This window comes from Carassius gibelio, chromosome A2 (genome assembly GCF_023724105.1).
Source record: "Carassius gibelio isolate Cgi1373 ecotype wild population from Czech Republic chromosome A2, carGib1.2-hapl.c, whole genome shotgun sequence".
NCBI lineage: Eukaryota > Metazoa > Chordata > Actinopteri > Cypriniformes > Cyprinidae > Carassius > Carassius gibelio.
Genome location: NC_068372.1, coordinates 8351453 through 8368913, shown reverse-complemented (window position 1 = coordinate 8368913; position 17461 = coordinate 8351453). Strand labels below are relative to the sequence as shown.

Below are 17461 nucleotides of genomic sequence, written 5' to 3'. Positions count from 1 at the left end.
GTTAGTGAAGGTTTGGAGTCTGGAGCTAATGGGTTAGTTTAATGTTCCATTGTTTATTTATGGGCCAAAGTACTCAGTAGAAAACAAGAAGAAAGTTATTATTCTAAATTTTCTTTATGGAATGGTAAAGTTGGCAATTTGGTGTACTAGAAAAAACTAAGTTGAAGAAAGTGGATGTATTGATCCTATTTTATTGACTAAATGTTTTGTAAAAAAAGGTTAATGGTAGAGTATGCTTTTTATAGCATTACACAAAATGTTCAGTCTTTTTTTCCATCTTTGGGGTTTTAATAATTTTCTGTGTGAGCCTGATGGGAATGGAAGTTTTAATCTAAACATTCTCTAATGTGTATGTGAATGAAAATATATGTGAAATTGTCTAATGGAGGATGTTTTAAAAATGTTTTTGGTTTTTAACAAATTGTAAAAAATATATATATATATATATATATATATATATATATATATATATATATATATATATATATATATATATATATATATATATTTTTGCAGATAAATCCCAAATGTTATTTTATTAATAAAGGGATTTTCAAATTCAAATGTCTCTCTCTCTCTCTCTCTCTCTCTATATATATAGAGAGAGAGAGAGAGAGAAAGGATCATACTCACACACCCTGGTTCCCACGCTGGAGCCCTGCTCAAGAGGAGACCGTAATGCAGGAAGTTCCCACCTAACCTCGGTCAGATGGAGAGCTTTTAGTTATAGGGGAATTAGGAAGGGGAAGATTTAAAAACCCCCAAAGGGAGCAAGCAGATACTCAAGTATCACTCTGATCCAGAGAAAAGTGATGACACCTTGTCTGGATCACCTCCCTTTGCCTATCCTACTTTGACCCGCGATTCCACCTACACCTACCCGCAGGTGGGGGCGGAGCATGAGCCATGACAATAGCCTTCTGTACCCGTCTCTGATCCTCAGACCGAGACGGACCATGACACCTATTTTGTTAGTGCTCATGAATGGTTGTTCATGAATGATTGAAGGCCGCTGAGCATGCTTTCACTTCCCTGAACGTCTCGTTCTTCCAGATATCTGCCAGGGTGGTGCAACTCTGCTACCTTATTCTGAAACCTTTTCTGCGCATTACCTCGATATTGCATACTCGTATGCTGGAATCGTTGGATGTGCAAGAAAAATGGCCTCTTCCATTTTTACTTGATCTCTGCAAGGAGATCAGGAAGAAATGGAAGGCTCACCTGAGTTGGAGGGCTATGGCCAGAAAGATAACATTCCTCAAGACGACCTTGCGGCGTTACCTTCTTAGCATGTTTCCGCCGCAAGATTGGAGTGTTCCATAGCCTCAATAGCTCGAGGGAAGCAGATGTCTGCCCCTCTTTCCTCAAAAAGAGAGACAACCGAGAGCGGGGACTTTTATTTTTTTAAACGCTCACAAATGCATGGAAATTGCCCCCTCAAAGATATTGCGTGCATGCTCTTAGCCCAAACAACCAACACCAAGATTGTGTGTCAGCGGGTATCAAACAATGATGACATGGACGCACACATCCTCTAAACGTTTTGCTAGTGCCTGCTTAACAAAGTTTTTTATGTTTTATTAAAAAAAAATAAAAAAATAAGCCAAGGTGCAGCATAAACAAAAGGAAATTACTTATAGGGAAAAATTTCCCAACAATTACATTACATGTTCTCACCGTGACACAACGTGCAGCATGTATTCCGCGGGAGATAAACACGCTCCGCCCACTCGCTAGATTATCACAGAAATCAAGTGCGAGCAAAAACTGCTGCCGCGTATGTATCGCTATTCCTGCAAGAGGCGAATGCAATCATGCGAATTTTGCTAAAATTTTGGTAAATAGTTAAATACTCACATCCCCTCTGAGTCTTGCGAATGCATTACAATCAGCTCGGCAGAGCACATCGAACTCCCTCGAGAGCTGAACGCTTGCGCCTGCTCTTGCCTACACACACACCACAGTATAGCCCCTTTCACACTGCACGTCGGACCCGCAATATTCCCGTAACATTGCCTGGTCGCCTTCTGTGTGAAAGCAACCACGTCCCGGAATTGATTACCGAATCGAACCCGGGTCGGGGACCTAGTAACATTGCGGTAATCGATCCGGAACGAGCGCTGTGTGAACAAAAGCCAGATCTAATTCCGTATCGAAGTGATGACGCGCGTTATCGCGCGACTCTTTTACCGGCTGTTTTGAAGGAAGATCAACATTCGCGACGAAAACATATGTGCAAACTGTAATGAAGCAGAGATCAGTCAGTTCCTTACTTTCCGCGCTGACGCCGCGATCGTTCACTAGCTTAAGTGAAATTATAATGTGCCTAGTGTTTACGACTCGTACATTACACGTCACGCGCTGATGTCACGTGTCGCTACGGGATCTTCAAGGGTTGTGTGTGAAAGCACGCACATATACCGGGTCATCACTGGCAGTGTGAAAGTGCCAAATCTAGCGACCAGGGAACAATTACAGGAACACTTTACCCCGTATTTGCCGGAATGGCAGTGTGAAAGGGGCTTATGTGAGCCATGTGAACTGCAGGTATCAAAGCAAAGCCTCTGTCGAGAAACATTCACACCTAGATGCTGTACGCTTCAAACAAAACAATCAATGAAGACGAAGAAGAGGGTGACGTGTTCTCCCGGTGCTTATTTATAGTTGCACCGGTAGTGACATCATAGGCTGTCGCCGTCCAACTTGTTGGTGTTTTTTCAATGTATGCTTCAGACACTGGTCACGACGAGGTGTTCTCCATAGCGCCCCCTAGAGGACGCAGTTTGAAGTTCCCTTGAAAGGGAACTTTTAGTTAACGGTCATATCCTCAGAGGTGTCAAGTAACGAAGTACAAATACTTCGTTACTGTACTTAAGTAGAAATTTGGGGTATCTATACTTTACTTGAGTGATTATTTTTCAGCCGACTTTTTACTTCTACTCCTTACATTTTCAGGCAAGTATCTGTACTTTCTACTCCTTACATTTTAAAAATAGCTTCGTTACTGCTATTTCATTTCTGCTTGTTTACATACCGGCTTGTCATCATTAAAAAAAAAAAAAAAAAAAAAAAAAAACCTATCCAGATAAATCGCGCCATCCGGATGGAGTGAATTAGATTGTGGTTGGATGAGAAGTATAAACATATACCATTCCGACACCCTATTGGTCTGTACGCGATCCATCGCACCTGCATGTGACACAAATCACATCACAGTCCAGCCAGGACATAGACAGTTTTGGGTTCGTTTATCAAAAAATATATTTCTTAAAAGTAGGGTTGGGTATGGAACCGGTATCCGATCGCCTCAGAGTCAGTCCGCTTAAATTTCACATGAAACCAGCGTCAGACCGGTCTCCTCCCGTCTTTCAGCGCGCTCTTCAATCCGCAGAGGCGCAGACCGCGAACGGAGCAGCGCATGCGCACTTAAACAAACAGAGGACACAAGGTATGTGTTTATCGATAGATTGTTAGAATATCCATATCTGTGCAGTTCTTTGTCATAAATAGAGTTTACAAAAGGTCACGAGGTAGCAGTCGGTTTCTCATCTGTAAAGTTTTCGCTCATCACACCACAGCCGTTTCCTCCAGCGAAAATCTAGCCCTTAACACATATGAACGAACACATACTTTAATTACACTTACTTAAATGTACTTAATTTAATCATACAGACCATACGGCAAAAGTCTTAGACACTTTAGTATTTTCACTTAAAAGAATGGTGTTCGGACAGTTATTTATATATTTTGCTGTAGTGTGTCAGTATAAAATATCAGTTTACATTTCCAAACATTCATTTTGCCGTTGTCAGACTGCTTGTGCATTCAAAATCGCACTAGATTATTATTAAAATTAATGGCAAACTGATATTTCCAACTGACACACTAAAGCAAAAGATATAAATAACTGGCTTAAAACCCTTTTTGGGGAGAAAATACTCATTTTTCCATAAGACTTTTGCACAGTACTGTATTTTAAAAACGACATTGTTGCTACTTTATAAAGAATGACCATACAGTAATTCACAGAACTGATTTAAGACAGTGACAGACAGCACTCATCTTAACTAAATATCAGAGTGAGTGACAGAGATACAGTAGAAACATTATGTGTGGTTTTGTATTAAATAATGACCCAGATTGTGAAATACATTTATTAGGCTTAGATTAAGGGAAGCACAACTTGCACAACATGCTATGGATTTATTTAAAATATTTGTAATGTTCTTTAAAGTTATCCATAGTTTTTTTGTGGTTCTTTTTTTTAAAGTATCGGTTCAGGCACCGTTTAAGAGCCGGTACCGTTTTAAAAGTATTGAAAAGGCACTGGACCCTACTTAAAAGTTATTATTTCTCACTGGCTCATTTACCAAATGAGTGCTTTTTCTTCGTCCTCCACAAATTAAGCTACTGTAGGTAGTTCGGTAGCGAGATGTTTTAATAAATTAGCATTTTCGATTGACGATGCGATTGACAATGTTGTGATAAGTAGGCTATACCAACTTTGTAACTCGTTCCCCCCCGAACACTGGACATAGCAGACGTATGTACCAAATACAAGAAGCTATCAATCAATAAAGTATCAGGATTATGATTTCTTTTTCAGTTTTAGTTTTTGATTAATCACTTGGATTAATCATTCATTTTGACAGCACTATAATGTTTACTGTAAATAGACAACCATACAAGTGTAATTGTTACTAAGCCTGCACCAATGTTCTTGTCCATTGCCCTCGCAGATTCCTGCAGCTAATCATGGATGTACATAAACATTCCATTAAAAGTTATTGATGACAAGCCTCTGAAGTTTGACTTTTTGCACCATAACAATACTTATTGGCAACTAGTCATCATATCTCTAGTCCTTTAATGTATTTGGATTGTACTAAAGTGTGTTCATTTTAAATGGGCATATATGCGGCTGAGGAAGACCTGAAGGTCGAAACGTTGCTTGATTAAATTCCTCTGGAGCAGTAGTTTTCAGTGTTCAGACTTCACTTCTTTATTTGTCTATATCATTTAGTTGTCTTGCACCTGCGTCCTAATTGGATGTTTGGGATGTGCACACCATTTTTGTATTTTCATATATGCGGCTGAAACAGGAAGCCTAGTGCATCCCAAATTTTTCAACATGAACATTTTAATATAACATTATAGTCATTATGGCCTGTGGCCTTTAGAAAAATGTTTTTTGAGGAGGTGGGGTAGTACACAATAGGCCCCTGTGGTGCGGCCTAAGCTTTTGTTCTTAATGGCATTTTTTTCCCCTTACATTACTTTTACTTTTATACTTTAAGTAGTTTTTTAAACCAGTACTTTTACACTTTTACTTGAGTAAAAAGCTTGAGTTGATACTTCAACTTCTACAAAAGTCTTTTTAAACCCTAGTATCTATACTTCTACTTGAGTAATGAATGCCAGTACTTTTGACACCACTGCATATCCTTATCTGTAAATGTCACAAATTCACAAAAGCCTTTCCATTTTTGCATAAAGGCCCTCCCTGACAGTCTGCATTAATTTGAAATCTTTACTGAAAAAGTGCCAAACAGCGGAACACAGAGAGGTGAGAGAAACAATATTCAGCGAAAAAAAAAAAAAACATTCAGTTTGCCGAAATATCTGTTGTTTAACATTTCTATTTAGGTGTAAGAGTCAACATGCAGTGTGAGTAGTTTATGAGAGTAGCAACTGTGAAGGGTCAGCAACGTGTTATTGTCTGAATATAAACATCAGACGCTTTTACAGGATAAAGAAATGACAGTAAGAGGAGACTTTCCATGATCAAAGTGCATGGGACACATGTTCCTGCAGAGCATTACAGTGATTTTATTTGTTTTTATTATCTTTATTGTTTTAATTTTTGATCAAGTGATACTATATTCACTATATAGACTACAGTGATTAACAAATTTATTAAAACAAATTTATGTAAGGTTCTTTACCAATTTTGTAAAGTTTGTGCCACTGCTGCTCTTAACTAACAGTATTGGTAATTACCAGTTACATTTTCAGCGGTGACTAAACACCTATGATTGGCCATTGCACTCATAAGCACAAGAGAAATATGCATGATTGGTTACATAATGCTCAACTCAATAATTTTCTGCACCCCTTTCTTGAATTTGGAGTGTATTTTGGACCAAGTTCCCATCTAATTTCAGACCCTGGGTTCTACAGAGTTATAGGAAAGCCGTCTGTGCTTTATCCATGTGTAGAGTTATTTAAAAGTCCCAAAAAAGAAACAGCAATAAGAATTTAATTACAAATCTGAGAGCGTGGGAGGCCCATGCAGGTTTCCATCTGGTATGTAATACTGTGATACTTCTTCCTAAAAGTCCTGAAAAAAAAAACATTTATTTTGATGGGGATGGCAAAGTACAGAAACAAACAGGCCTAAAAAACAGTTGCTCCAGCCCATCTGAGGGAAAACTGAAAGTGGGTCAAAACAACAACAACATCACCACCACACCGTCTAACCTGGATAACAGTTTCCTGAACAATTTATTAATGCTGTAAAAGAGGAGCATGGAGATCCTGGAGTAAAGTCATTACTTACTCTGCTTAATCAATCTCTTGTCCGCCACTATGATGTTTTCTGCATCGACGACGATGACTTTTCCGTCACGAGGCCCAACTGCAAAGTTGTCGAAGCTCACATCTAGGAGGTAAAGGGCAAAGTCAAAGTCGTTGTTGGTCAGTTGCTCGGCGATGTCCATCAGCTGCTTGGCCAGATCCACTCTTTTCTCCCAGGGTGCATTGTAGAAGCTCCAGAGCTCCTCGCCCACGTAATTCACCGCTACCATCCGGCCGCAGGCCCCCAGGTATTTGGGAAATGGCCAGCCCTCATCAGAGGGAAAACTCTGCAGAGATGAAACATGAGGAGAGACTCAAGGTAAGAGAAAAGTTCTCCATTCACATACACACAAGTAAAAATCACTATGTCTACTCAAATTGGAGTAAAGAAATGCCCTTTAATACATAGATAAACTCCACAATCATTATCTTGATGCAAAGTACCTGTACCAAACCTTTCTTAAGATCTGTGGATATTTGATATCCCCATTTCAAGTTGAGTCATTAAAAATGAAAAAGTAACCATTAAACTTTAATCCTAGAGATTCAAATAATTTAGAGGACAAAACACAGCATTCAGTAACAAGACGGAGCCTCCAACATCAGGGCTGAAGAAGCTGAATCATGATGTGGAGGGGATGTTTCCTGCTCTTCATTACATAAATTGTTTCTGAGGGATATTTGGCAAAGCGAACTGGTCATATATATTACACTCTTAAATGTGGTCAATCTGATAAGTGCAGGAGGTATTTCAGTGATGTGTCCAATCTGATAAACTCATCCTGTCCTTGAGTGTTTAAGGGGTCACAAGTGAATTAGGTAGAGACAAAAACCCAGAACAAGATCTGTATTTTCCCTTTCTTTGATGCTCATAATGATACTGACGGACAAAATCATTTTCCTTTGACATTGTAATTAGTATCATTATCGTAGATTAATGGAATTTATATTAAAAATGCTATTTTGAGTAAAGAATCTGATATTTTCTGTTTAGCTACACATCCAAAAGGAATCTGACATTTTCTGTGTAGCTACACATCCAATATACACATTTCTGCCTGTCTATTTATTTATTGCTATTTACTGTCCATTTATTTATTGCTATGTATTTAGTAAATTAAGACTAAATGGTGAAGACTTCAAGGCACTACAGTTCAAATGCAAATGCTCCTATTATTATAAACACAGCTGTCCACTCAGTTTAATTTACTATGCTTCGTTGATTTGAAAAGTGGTATTCTAGGTTTGCACGTTTCTTGCTTATAGTGTATATTGGGTATTAAATCATTGTTACTGCAAATGCGTGGTGAATTCAGTAAATCCAGAATAGTTGGAACTTAACAACAATGTTTTTCAGTTTATTTCTTTCTGGCTGTCTGGTAATATTTCTCTAGCACACTTCAGCACTTTGTGTTCCAGAACAAACAAAAGTGATATAAAAACGCATTATATATATAATGTATATATATATATATATATGTGTGTGTGTGTGTGTGTGTGTGTGTGTGTGTGTGTGTGTGTGTGTGTGTGTGTGTGTGTGTGTGTGTGAATGGAATGCTGTATCCAGCATGACTGTAATGGTAATCTTTACGATGATTACTTAGTTTTACTAAAACTACGTTTTAACTTTAGGAATTAGACTAAATACTGAATTGAATTATTAGGTGCTAAAAGTGTAACTGCTCAGTCTATGACAAATGAGTCAATTACAGAAGAGAACATTGTGTTTCTAGATTCTTTTTTTTAACCTCTGGAAACACATCATCATGAAAGTATGAAAGTACTCTGAAAGTATGAAATGTCTGCGGAAGACCACGTCCTGTGTGAGAATGAGGTTTTGTTCCGGAAAAAGATAATAAATAAATAATTTCACTGTGCATGAAGTGGTTGCCCAGCAACAGAATGTTGATGAAGTTTATAAATAATAGATGACCACCAAAAATAATAATGTTTTTTTTTGTTTTGTTTTTTTTACCGACACTGACCCCCCAAAAAAGACATAACCTATATTTAGATTTTTAAAGCACCGATTGATTACATTTGTTTAAATTCTATCATAATTTCTAACACTTGCAAAACTTGCATTTTTCAATGCCAGTATATATAATGTTTACAGGCCACTTCATCCTTAAAGGAACTCAACAGCCTGATTTTGACAGAGAAACACATACAGCCAGCCAATTATTATTTTGCAGAAACTGTGTAGTTCAACGTCAACCCTTTTTTTTTATGTATAATTATTGTATTAAACATTATCTGCTTACATTTTGCATTGACATTGTCCAACATCACTGTATCAGTCAGTACCCTGTGTCCTGTTCTACAACACACTTCTATCAAATTTCCAACGATATGCATCATTACCAAACATGAAGGAAAGCTAAATCCATATAGACTATAATACATTTAAATGAAACAAGGTTTTGATATGAAAAAACAGCTCCAAGAATTTCAGTGAAATAAAACAGCACCCCACACTACAAACCTGTTGAGCTGCAGTTGGCTGCTTAACACGGTCTGGGAGCAAGATCTTTCTCTCTTTATTTCCAACTTGAAATGCTGTTCTTGCTATAATTGAGACTCTGACTAACACTTAACACTATTTTCTAACTCACAGATCTCTGACTTTGGTCAAGGACTCTGTAAGATGACAATAACTTTTATTCTTTTAACTTTTAAAATATCTGAAATTCTTTTTATGCAATGAAATGCGACTTATCCAGGAGAGGTCAACAAGATCCTCAATTCACAAACATGCTATTACAGCATGTGAATAATCAAACACTGCTGTAAACAATATGAAAATGCTGCAAACACATTCAAGAGCACAGCAGTTTAAATCAGAGGTAATTGTCTGTCAATTGTTTTCACCTCAGGGTGTCTCAGAAGCAATAAAATCAAGACTAATTTAATTTCTTCACAGACTGTTGTCAGGTTGGTAATGCATGGAATCGGTGACGAACACAAGCAACGCATGCAAGAGCATGCAGAGAGGACCGTTTTAGGGAAGTCAGTTGTTTTTTTTATCAAAGCCAGTGGAAATTCTAGCCCATCAAGAATAGATCCTACTTTGAACTCAACCCATTGATGAAAGCCAACAAAAGCCATCTAGCTGTGTTATGCACAGAATAGGCGTTTGGAGGCAGGTGAAAGGTTTGTTTTAATAAAAGCACCATCAACAGACAGCCATGTTAGTCATCTATATACAACAATGGTTAGTGTGCTGCGGTATAGCAGTAAGATGAAGTGAAAAGAAATTCTCATATACCTTTTTAATGTGATATATATATATAATATGATATATATATATATATATGATAAGCATGGAACATGTGATATGCAAATTATTTATTCAATGATTTACCTTTTTTGTTATGTTGAGGAAGGGTGGGCGATATTCCAAAATATCATATCACACACTTGTAAAGCAGAATCACGATCCACAATCTGAATCACTATCTTTCCAATTTTGAGATGTACTCTTGAGAATATTCAGACTGGAACAAGCCTTTGACTTCTCTATTTGCACAGTTTAAAAAAGAAAAACAGTTTTGCATTAAACAATCAGTAGTTCTTAAACTTTAAAACAGTGCATTACTGTGTGAATTAAATTTAATAAAAGACCCCGGTCATGAGCTGGATCAAGTAAAACTGCATCAAATGACTGTGTTTTGTTGGCAATTGGCGTGATATTGCTTGTGACTCTTTAGCCCTGGCCTCGGTACGCCTCCAGGAGCTTGGCTGTTTTCAGAGAGAATCATCAAGTTGTATTACGTATGTATCTTTCTTTTATAAATCTGATAAAACTAGGAGACATAAAGGATGTAATACTACTATATAGGTACTCAAGGTTAACATGATATTGGCTGAAACTGTGTGTTATGTCCCCTTTAATGACACGGACAGCAGAAGGCACTTTAAGAGACAATGCACAGTTCTAATATACTGACACACATCCGATTTCTTTCCCAACTGTTCATTTAAGACATAACTGACTGATATATGTAAATACTCACCTACTAGGCCTACTGTTTTTCAAATACGCCACAGCACATGAAAGACACCTAATAGAGACGTTTGATATAATTTGGACAGTCACAGCCATCTAGAAGGCAGTCACTTACTGCTGTAGTTCTAACATTATTATGAGAACATATAAGATCAGTATCTCTGATTCGAGACGTCCTCAAGCTCAGTCACTAGATAAAATCGTCAGATCACCCACCCCTAATGCTGAGGTACCAATTTAGAATCAATACCATGTCTGGCATTGTGCTGATGCTAAAATGTTGGTATCAATCCAACCCTAGTTAGTTTAGAGGCAGCTTAATGAGATCTGATCATGAAACCCAGCGCCTGGTTCCAACCTTGACAGGGCCAATTCCAGAAACTGAGAGTTAATGTACATCACAGAACGACTTGGTAGCCTCAGAAAGATGGCTCCTGTAATATTTGCAGTAAGGTTTCTTTAAATACAAACACATCTGCTTGACGGCTAATAAACAACTGTAACTTCCATTTGGGTTGCGATGCTCCCGAGTCTACAGTTTGCTCACACTCTCTGCAAATTATAGAGTCTGTCAAACTGGGGCTAAAGTGTGAAGAGGGATATCAACTCTGCACAGATAGCTGTGCTCCAAGTGACAAATTGTAAAAGAATACAGCAGTGCTATTTAAAAAATATGGGTATTTTGGAGCTGTAATACAGCATTCGGATGCTCATGTGGGTAATGGCAAAGACTATAGAATACCCAAGACATGTCACTCGTATAGTTTTGAATGGTGAAAAATGCAATGCTCAGTATGGCAGGGAGCCACACCTTCTGAATGAAAGAGCCAATCACTAATCGATAAAGTCAGTGCGTCACTGCAGAGGCTGTTAGAAGTCCAGGTTACTATAGAAACGATCTTAGACGTGCGCTGCCCTGAGCAAAAGTATTTGAGCAAAAGTAATAACATTTATGACACAGCTGTTGTCAGATTTCATTGGTGATTTCAAATATAAAATTGAATTGTAAGCTAGGTGAACTGTTTAGGAGTTTGATGTTCCCCATTCAAAGTGATAAGAGCTGCATTTGCATTCCTGAGAGAAGAATTTGTTAATTTTGTTATTATAATTTTTTCAGATTTCATTCCCATCCTCAACTGAACAAGATGCAACCATAACAAAACGTAAAACTAGGGTGATAAAATCCACGAACCTTGTAAGTGCAAAATGAAATGAGAAAAGAGACCGAGAAAAAGTCATCCACAAGAACTATGATGGTAATGTATAATCATCTGTCTAGTGCTGAAAAAACTATGCAGACAATTTTATACTTCAAGTAGCACATTTACATATGGAAGAATTAATATATGCACTTTAACAGTTTTTTTTATTATTATTTTTTTTTAAAGGCAACATATTTCTGCTTTTAACTCCTCCAGAATGTCTTGCCCTGTAGACTTTATTACTTGACACAATTCACACTAGGATGAACAAAAAGCAAATTCACACCAATACAATCCATGATGCAATATACCTGTCAGCTTCAGCTACAGAGGACGAAAAGACAGAAGGATACAGAAGGAAGGGAAAAACTCAACAAAAACAAGACCTATTCTGATACTCACAGAATAATTAAGACTGTATTTTTTTTTATTTTTTTTTTAAGAGCAGTCAATGTAAATGTGTAGTATTAATTCATTTTTATTGCCCCATATTCACACATTTATTTGGTGTCTTTATTCATATTTGCATAGTTAAATTAAAATGCCAAATCCACCTGCTCTTTTTGTAATTTTAATTGCCAGTATTTCGTTAAATTGATCCAAGGTGACAGTAAAGCCTTTTGTAATGTTACAAAAGATTTTGAAATAAATAAATGCTGTTATTTTGAACTTTCTATTCATAAAAGAATCCTGAAAAATAGGTGTGTAATTATTCAAAAAATAAAAACACTATTCGAATTTCCCTAAAATGTTGTTTTGTTGGCTGTAAATGCAGTAAATCCCCTATAAATCCTGAGCACGCAAACTTTGTCAAATGAAACGGAGTTATCACTAAAATGAGAAATTATGAAATACAAACGTCATGACCTTATAGCATTTTTATTTATATTTTAAATTGCTCTGCTTTAAATATTTTTTAATTTTAGTTTATTTTTGCACACACTGTCTAATGTTTTCAAATGGGAAAACACAGGATATCATTTATAAGCTTGTTGTGATAAGATTGTTTGGAAATGGTGAAAAAATGTTAGAATAAAAAAATATATATTTCTCATAAAACATCATCTAAATATACTAATATTCGAATATTCGTTTTTTAATGAGCTCAAATATTTGAATGCAATATTTTTCCTGTATTGTTGATCAAATAAATGCAGCCTTGTAGAACTTGGTGAGACTTTTTTCCCAAAAAGTTTTAAACAGTAGTGTATATAGAAATACTTTACATATTGAAATATGTTGCTCTGCTTCTGTCCTCAAATGTCCCTTTAAGGGACAGCATAGTTCACAAAAAAAAAAAAAAAAAACGCAGAAGAAAGATTGGACCAACATGAGGAAGACTAAATGATGACAAAACTTTCCTTTTTGGGTGAACTATTCCTTTAATTCTGTAGCATTAAGGCACCTTAATCATATTCTTTCTCTCTTCGGGCCATATTTAAGATGTCTGCAAACAATAAATCAGATATCTTCTGTACAATCTAAGATATAAAACAGTAATTATTACTTTTTAATGAGCTTACGTTTTATACCAGGCATGTGGTTCCCTCAGGGAACCGCTTCAAACTCTTTTAAGAACACTACAGGTGCTATCTGGACCAATTTTTCTTCAACGGAAGGAGAGTTCAACAGTTTACAAGCACTAAATAATAAGCATGTCCTTGATAACAACCTTGCTGTGCTTAGTCTTGTTTGTGAAAGCCTTACACCCAAATAGCAGTTGACTCCTGTCAGCTCTGGGACTGTTTAGAAAGGTGCTTCAGGCATAGCAACTTCATAATAACCTCATCGTCAGGTGAAGTGAGAGGAGGTGCACACCACACACACTGGGCTGTGTGCAAGATTAATGCTGTGATGGACGTGACCCTCAGGGCTCTGCCTGTGCTATTCTCAGCCTCGCTGAGCAGATGGGCCTCCATTCTCAATGGAAGGAAGGAAGCATGAGTAATGCAAGCACAAAGTCAAGCACAGCAGCTTTTTTTCCAGAGGACACGTGTTTCAAACAATCTGACACAATACCAAGCTAAGGGGGACAAACTGTATTTCTGACCTTTACGTCTTTAAATAGCAGTAAAATTGCCAGAGGACAGAACTTAAAAAAAAAAAAAAACACCAACAGGAAGGGACATCTGAATTCTTGATCACTTGAGTGCAGCACTCCCATCAACTCCTGACATAACAAATGAGTAGATTCTTTTTTTGTTACTCAAACCTAAAAATTCATAGACCACAAAAAATGTAATCTTGAGTGACTCCAGATCCATTGTGAAGGACGAACAGAAAACAGCCATATGACAGAATCTAATGTTGTTTTCACACCTGTAAATTAATTGCTTTGTTCCGAACCCCGGGGGTTAAATCACTACAATGTTGCAATTTCAACTTAGTTCGGTTCACATTCACAAGGCAGACCAAACAGACCAAACTTTGTGCAAGTTAGGATATTATACATATATATATATATATATATATATATATATATATATATATATATATATATATATATATATATATATATATATATATATATTGTTGACAGTTTATTTGCCTCTTTGCTGTCACGCAGCACTTTTTCAGCCAACTAATTAAAGCCCATCTGTTTTAAGCGCTCACTAACACTTTTTTTAAATTTCAGTGTTTTTGTATGTTTTGGAGAGCTGTTCGTCTGAGCAAATTTCAATTAAACATTTAAGTCATTCCCTGTTCCAAGTTAGCCCATTATTCATTTAACTAAACAAGCCAAGGGAGAAAACACACCAAGTTCCGAAACAAATGCTCGGGTGTGAAAACATCCTAAATTCGACTTTACAACATACAGAAATCCTTATTAGCCTGACTACGTCAGACTTCGTACTTCCGCTCAATTTCAGTTCGCTTCTGTATTCAGTCTGAGATAGTGAACTGTCTCCCAGTTTTCCTCCGTCTACAAAACAGCTGGCCAATCAACAAACAGAGGGCGGGCTGAGAGCCGTGATGTAGACACTAAGCTCCGAATTTAAGATTGTAGTTTAGGTTAGGGAAATCAAAAATGACCGCGGATATGGAGACACAGTATGCTATTCACTATGTTGTGGAGAATATTCCCGGCATTTGCCAACTGAAGCCAGAATAAGAATAATGTTTGTTTCACATTTTGAATGGAGGTGTTGTTGTGGCCCTACTCCTGACAGGTTTTGGGAAAAGTTTAATTTATCCTCGCTGCATACCTGTGTTTACAGTGGAAGTTTGAGGAGGCTGAGCCGGCGCATAACACATCATAACCAAACGTTATGTGATTGGCTTACGGGTAGCCAATGATATTGAACTTCAGACAAGCGCCCCCGCTTGTCGTGTAAATGAACCGGCAAAATGCATTAAAAGTCTTAAATTTTTGGTGTTGTGTATATGCCCCCACAGTTTCTAAAAGGATGTTATTGATCTTATAGTGAAAAATTCATAATTCCTTTTACTTTCACTATGTCATAATTTTAAAAGTAATTTAAATTGATTTGACATACTTTTAAGACTCATATCACAATTTCCATAATTGAATAATTTATCAAATTTTTCTTCAATTTTGTGCAGCCATATCAAACGTCACAGTATGGTACTTTAGAAGAATCATCGTAAGCATTGATTGAGAACAGGGCAGCTGCTTCAGGTTTCCAACAAAGTAAAAAAAAAATTGGAAAGCAGATTTTGCCTGCCTTATGAAGCTGCAAATGGTTTATACAACTTCTGGCAAACTAGAAAACTGTCTTTTCTTAGCTTCAGGAAGTGGGATGAAACATTTATGTTGTTTTTCCATGGTACGGCACGGTACGGTTCACTTTTGGGGGGGTTTTCCACTGGGTACAGTAACCTAGTACCTAGTACTTTTTTTAGTAACACCTCAGTTGAGGTTCCAAGTGAACCGTACCATTATCAAAACGTGATATGTAAACTCTGCTAATCACGGATTGGCTGAAGAGAATCGTCACTGAACTTGCAACACAAACACAATTTAAATCAGCATAGCCAGCAGAGAATTGAACGCAACCGTTTTGAACGAGCGCACCTTTTTTAACAACCAGTCTACTGAGGAAGAACATACATTCCTCTCGTTGAAAGCAGAGGAGCGGATCCAGTGAGAGCTTGATGGGGCGACACGGAATGGAAAAGTTTTTCAGGAGTCGCACCAGTAGAGGCGGTGCAACAATAACGACGTTAACAATCCCACCCACTCTTAAGCGATACTAAACTGCAGTGCTATTAGAGCATTCTAAGGGGACAAGCATCTGTTAGCTTTAACATGGTTTCAGCAGGGGAAACAACAGCAAATGCTGGTGAATATCACAATTAACTCCATCTATGGATTAGGAGCCAATTCATTAGCACCATCCACAGCAAACTAATGACATTTCATTATGTTGACCGAACCGCTGCAGAGGTTGCAGGGCAAAAGGGGGCTAAACTCTATGTTGCTAATCAAATCGAGCGGCTCGCTCTCCGGAGAGAGATCAGATTGCCTTTATCACCTGGAATGCTTGAGGTGTGGCAGATGGAGTGAATGATGGGAGGCGAGAACAGATATTGGCTGCTCACACAGAGATGTCCTTTTGTTTGCCCAGGCCTTCAACAAGCTGGGTCAATCACTAAAGAAATTGGAATAGATCAGCAGGGTCTAAAAATCAATGCTAGGCTGAAGGGTGCAAAAAACAGAAGCTGTCAAGGACTCTTATTGGTGTGAATGAAAACACAAGAAAATAATAGGTTTATGTGGTGTAAACTGTCTATGATAATATTGCAATTATTGTTTTAATGATGTGCGAGCTGACGTTTTTGTGCATTTCACTTTCACTGTTTTTGACATAAAACTTCTTGAAATGATTTTAATGTGTGCATCAGTACTTGTTGAACATTTCCAGCACATTTTAACAATGCCGTTATAATAATGATAATCGTGATAATTTTGGTCCCTACAATCATTATATTACATTTTTATACCATTTCATCGCTACTTAGAATGCCCCCAAACTTATACAGGTACTAGTTATACAGGGCCATTTTCCCTGAGTTTTGTATTAGATTTACATCACATGACAAAGCAAGAGTGCCGTTTTCCCCAGAAATCAAAAAGATTACAAATGTCACACTGATTTAACAAAACAGTTCAATAAAGGATAAGTTAACAATTACAGTTACATTTTAACACTGTTTTTGCTTTTGTCAACAAAAATGTCTAGGTGAATTATCCATGCAATTATAAATGCAGTGTGCAATTATTCAATCCTCCTCTAGATTTATTAAACCACTTGAGTAAGTACATCTAAATGCCACTTTTGATGCAGCTTCTGCAGTGCAAAGGTTAATTTTGTTGATATGGATTTCATTTGATTGGTAACAGCATCTTATTCTAATTGAAATTATTAATGGAATGTAAGAATTTGACATAAGATGATTAGTTGATATACGGTAAACTGGTTTGAACAATACGGGCATGGTATGAATAAAAAAAAAAACAAAAAAAAAAAACAAAAAAACAACCGTCATACTGATACCTAAGTGCCTAAGCAATGTAGAGGCCAGAGACACTGAAGGCGAACGCAAAAAGGAGAAAATTCTGTAGTAGGCAGAGCAAGATCTCTGATCACGATGAGCGAAATATAGGAAGAAAATCCTAAAAACTGAATTGGAGGTTTATATGAATGTATCT

The 17461-nt window shown here is 37.2% G+C and overlaps 1 protein-coding gene across 3 annotated transcripts in view; it reads right to left on the bottom strand.

Annotated features, from left to right (window-relative positions):
* Positions 1-17461, bottom strand: part of LOC128025892 (divergent protein kinase domain 2A) — a 43549-nt gene that overhangs the window by 14797 nt on the left and 11291 nt on the right. For 2 of the 3 annotated variants that reach the window (XM_052612480.1, XM_052612490.1), the window contains exons 3-4: positions 6560-6863; positions 6267-6340 (exon numbers count right to left, since the gene is read on the bottom strand). In XM_052612480.1, coding sequence (XP_052468440.1) covers positions 6267-6340; positions 6560-6863 — 378 coding nt within the window. The remainder of the gene's footprint in view (positions 1-6266; positions 6341-6559; positions 6864-17461) is intronic. The other variant, XM_052612498.1, reaches the window with a different exon arrangement.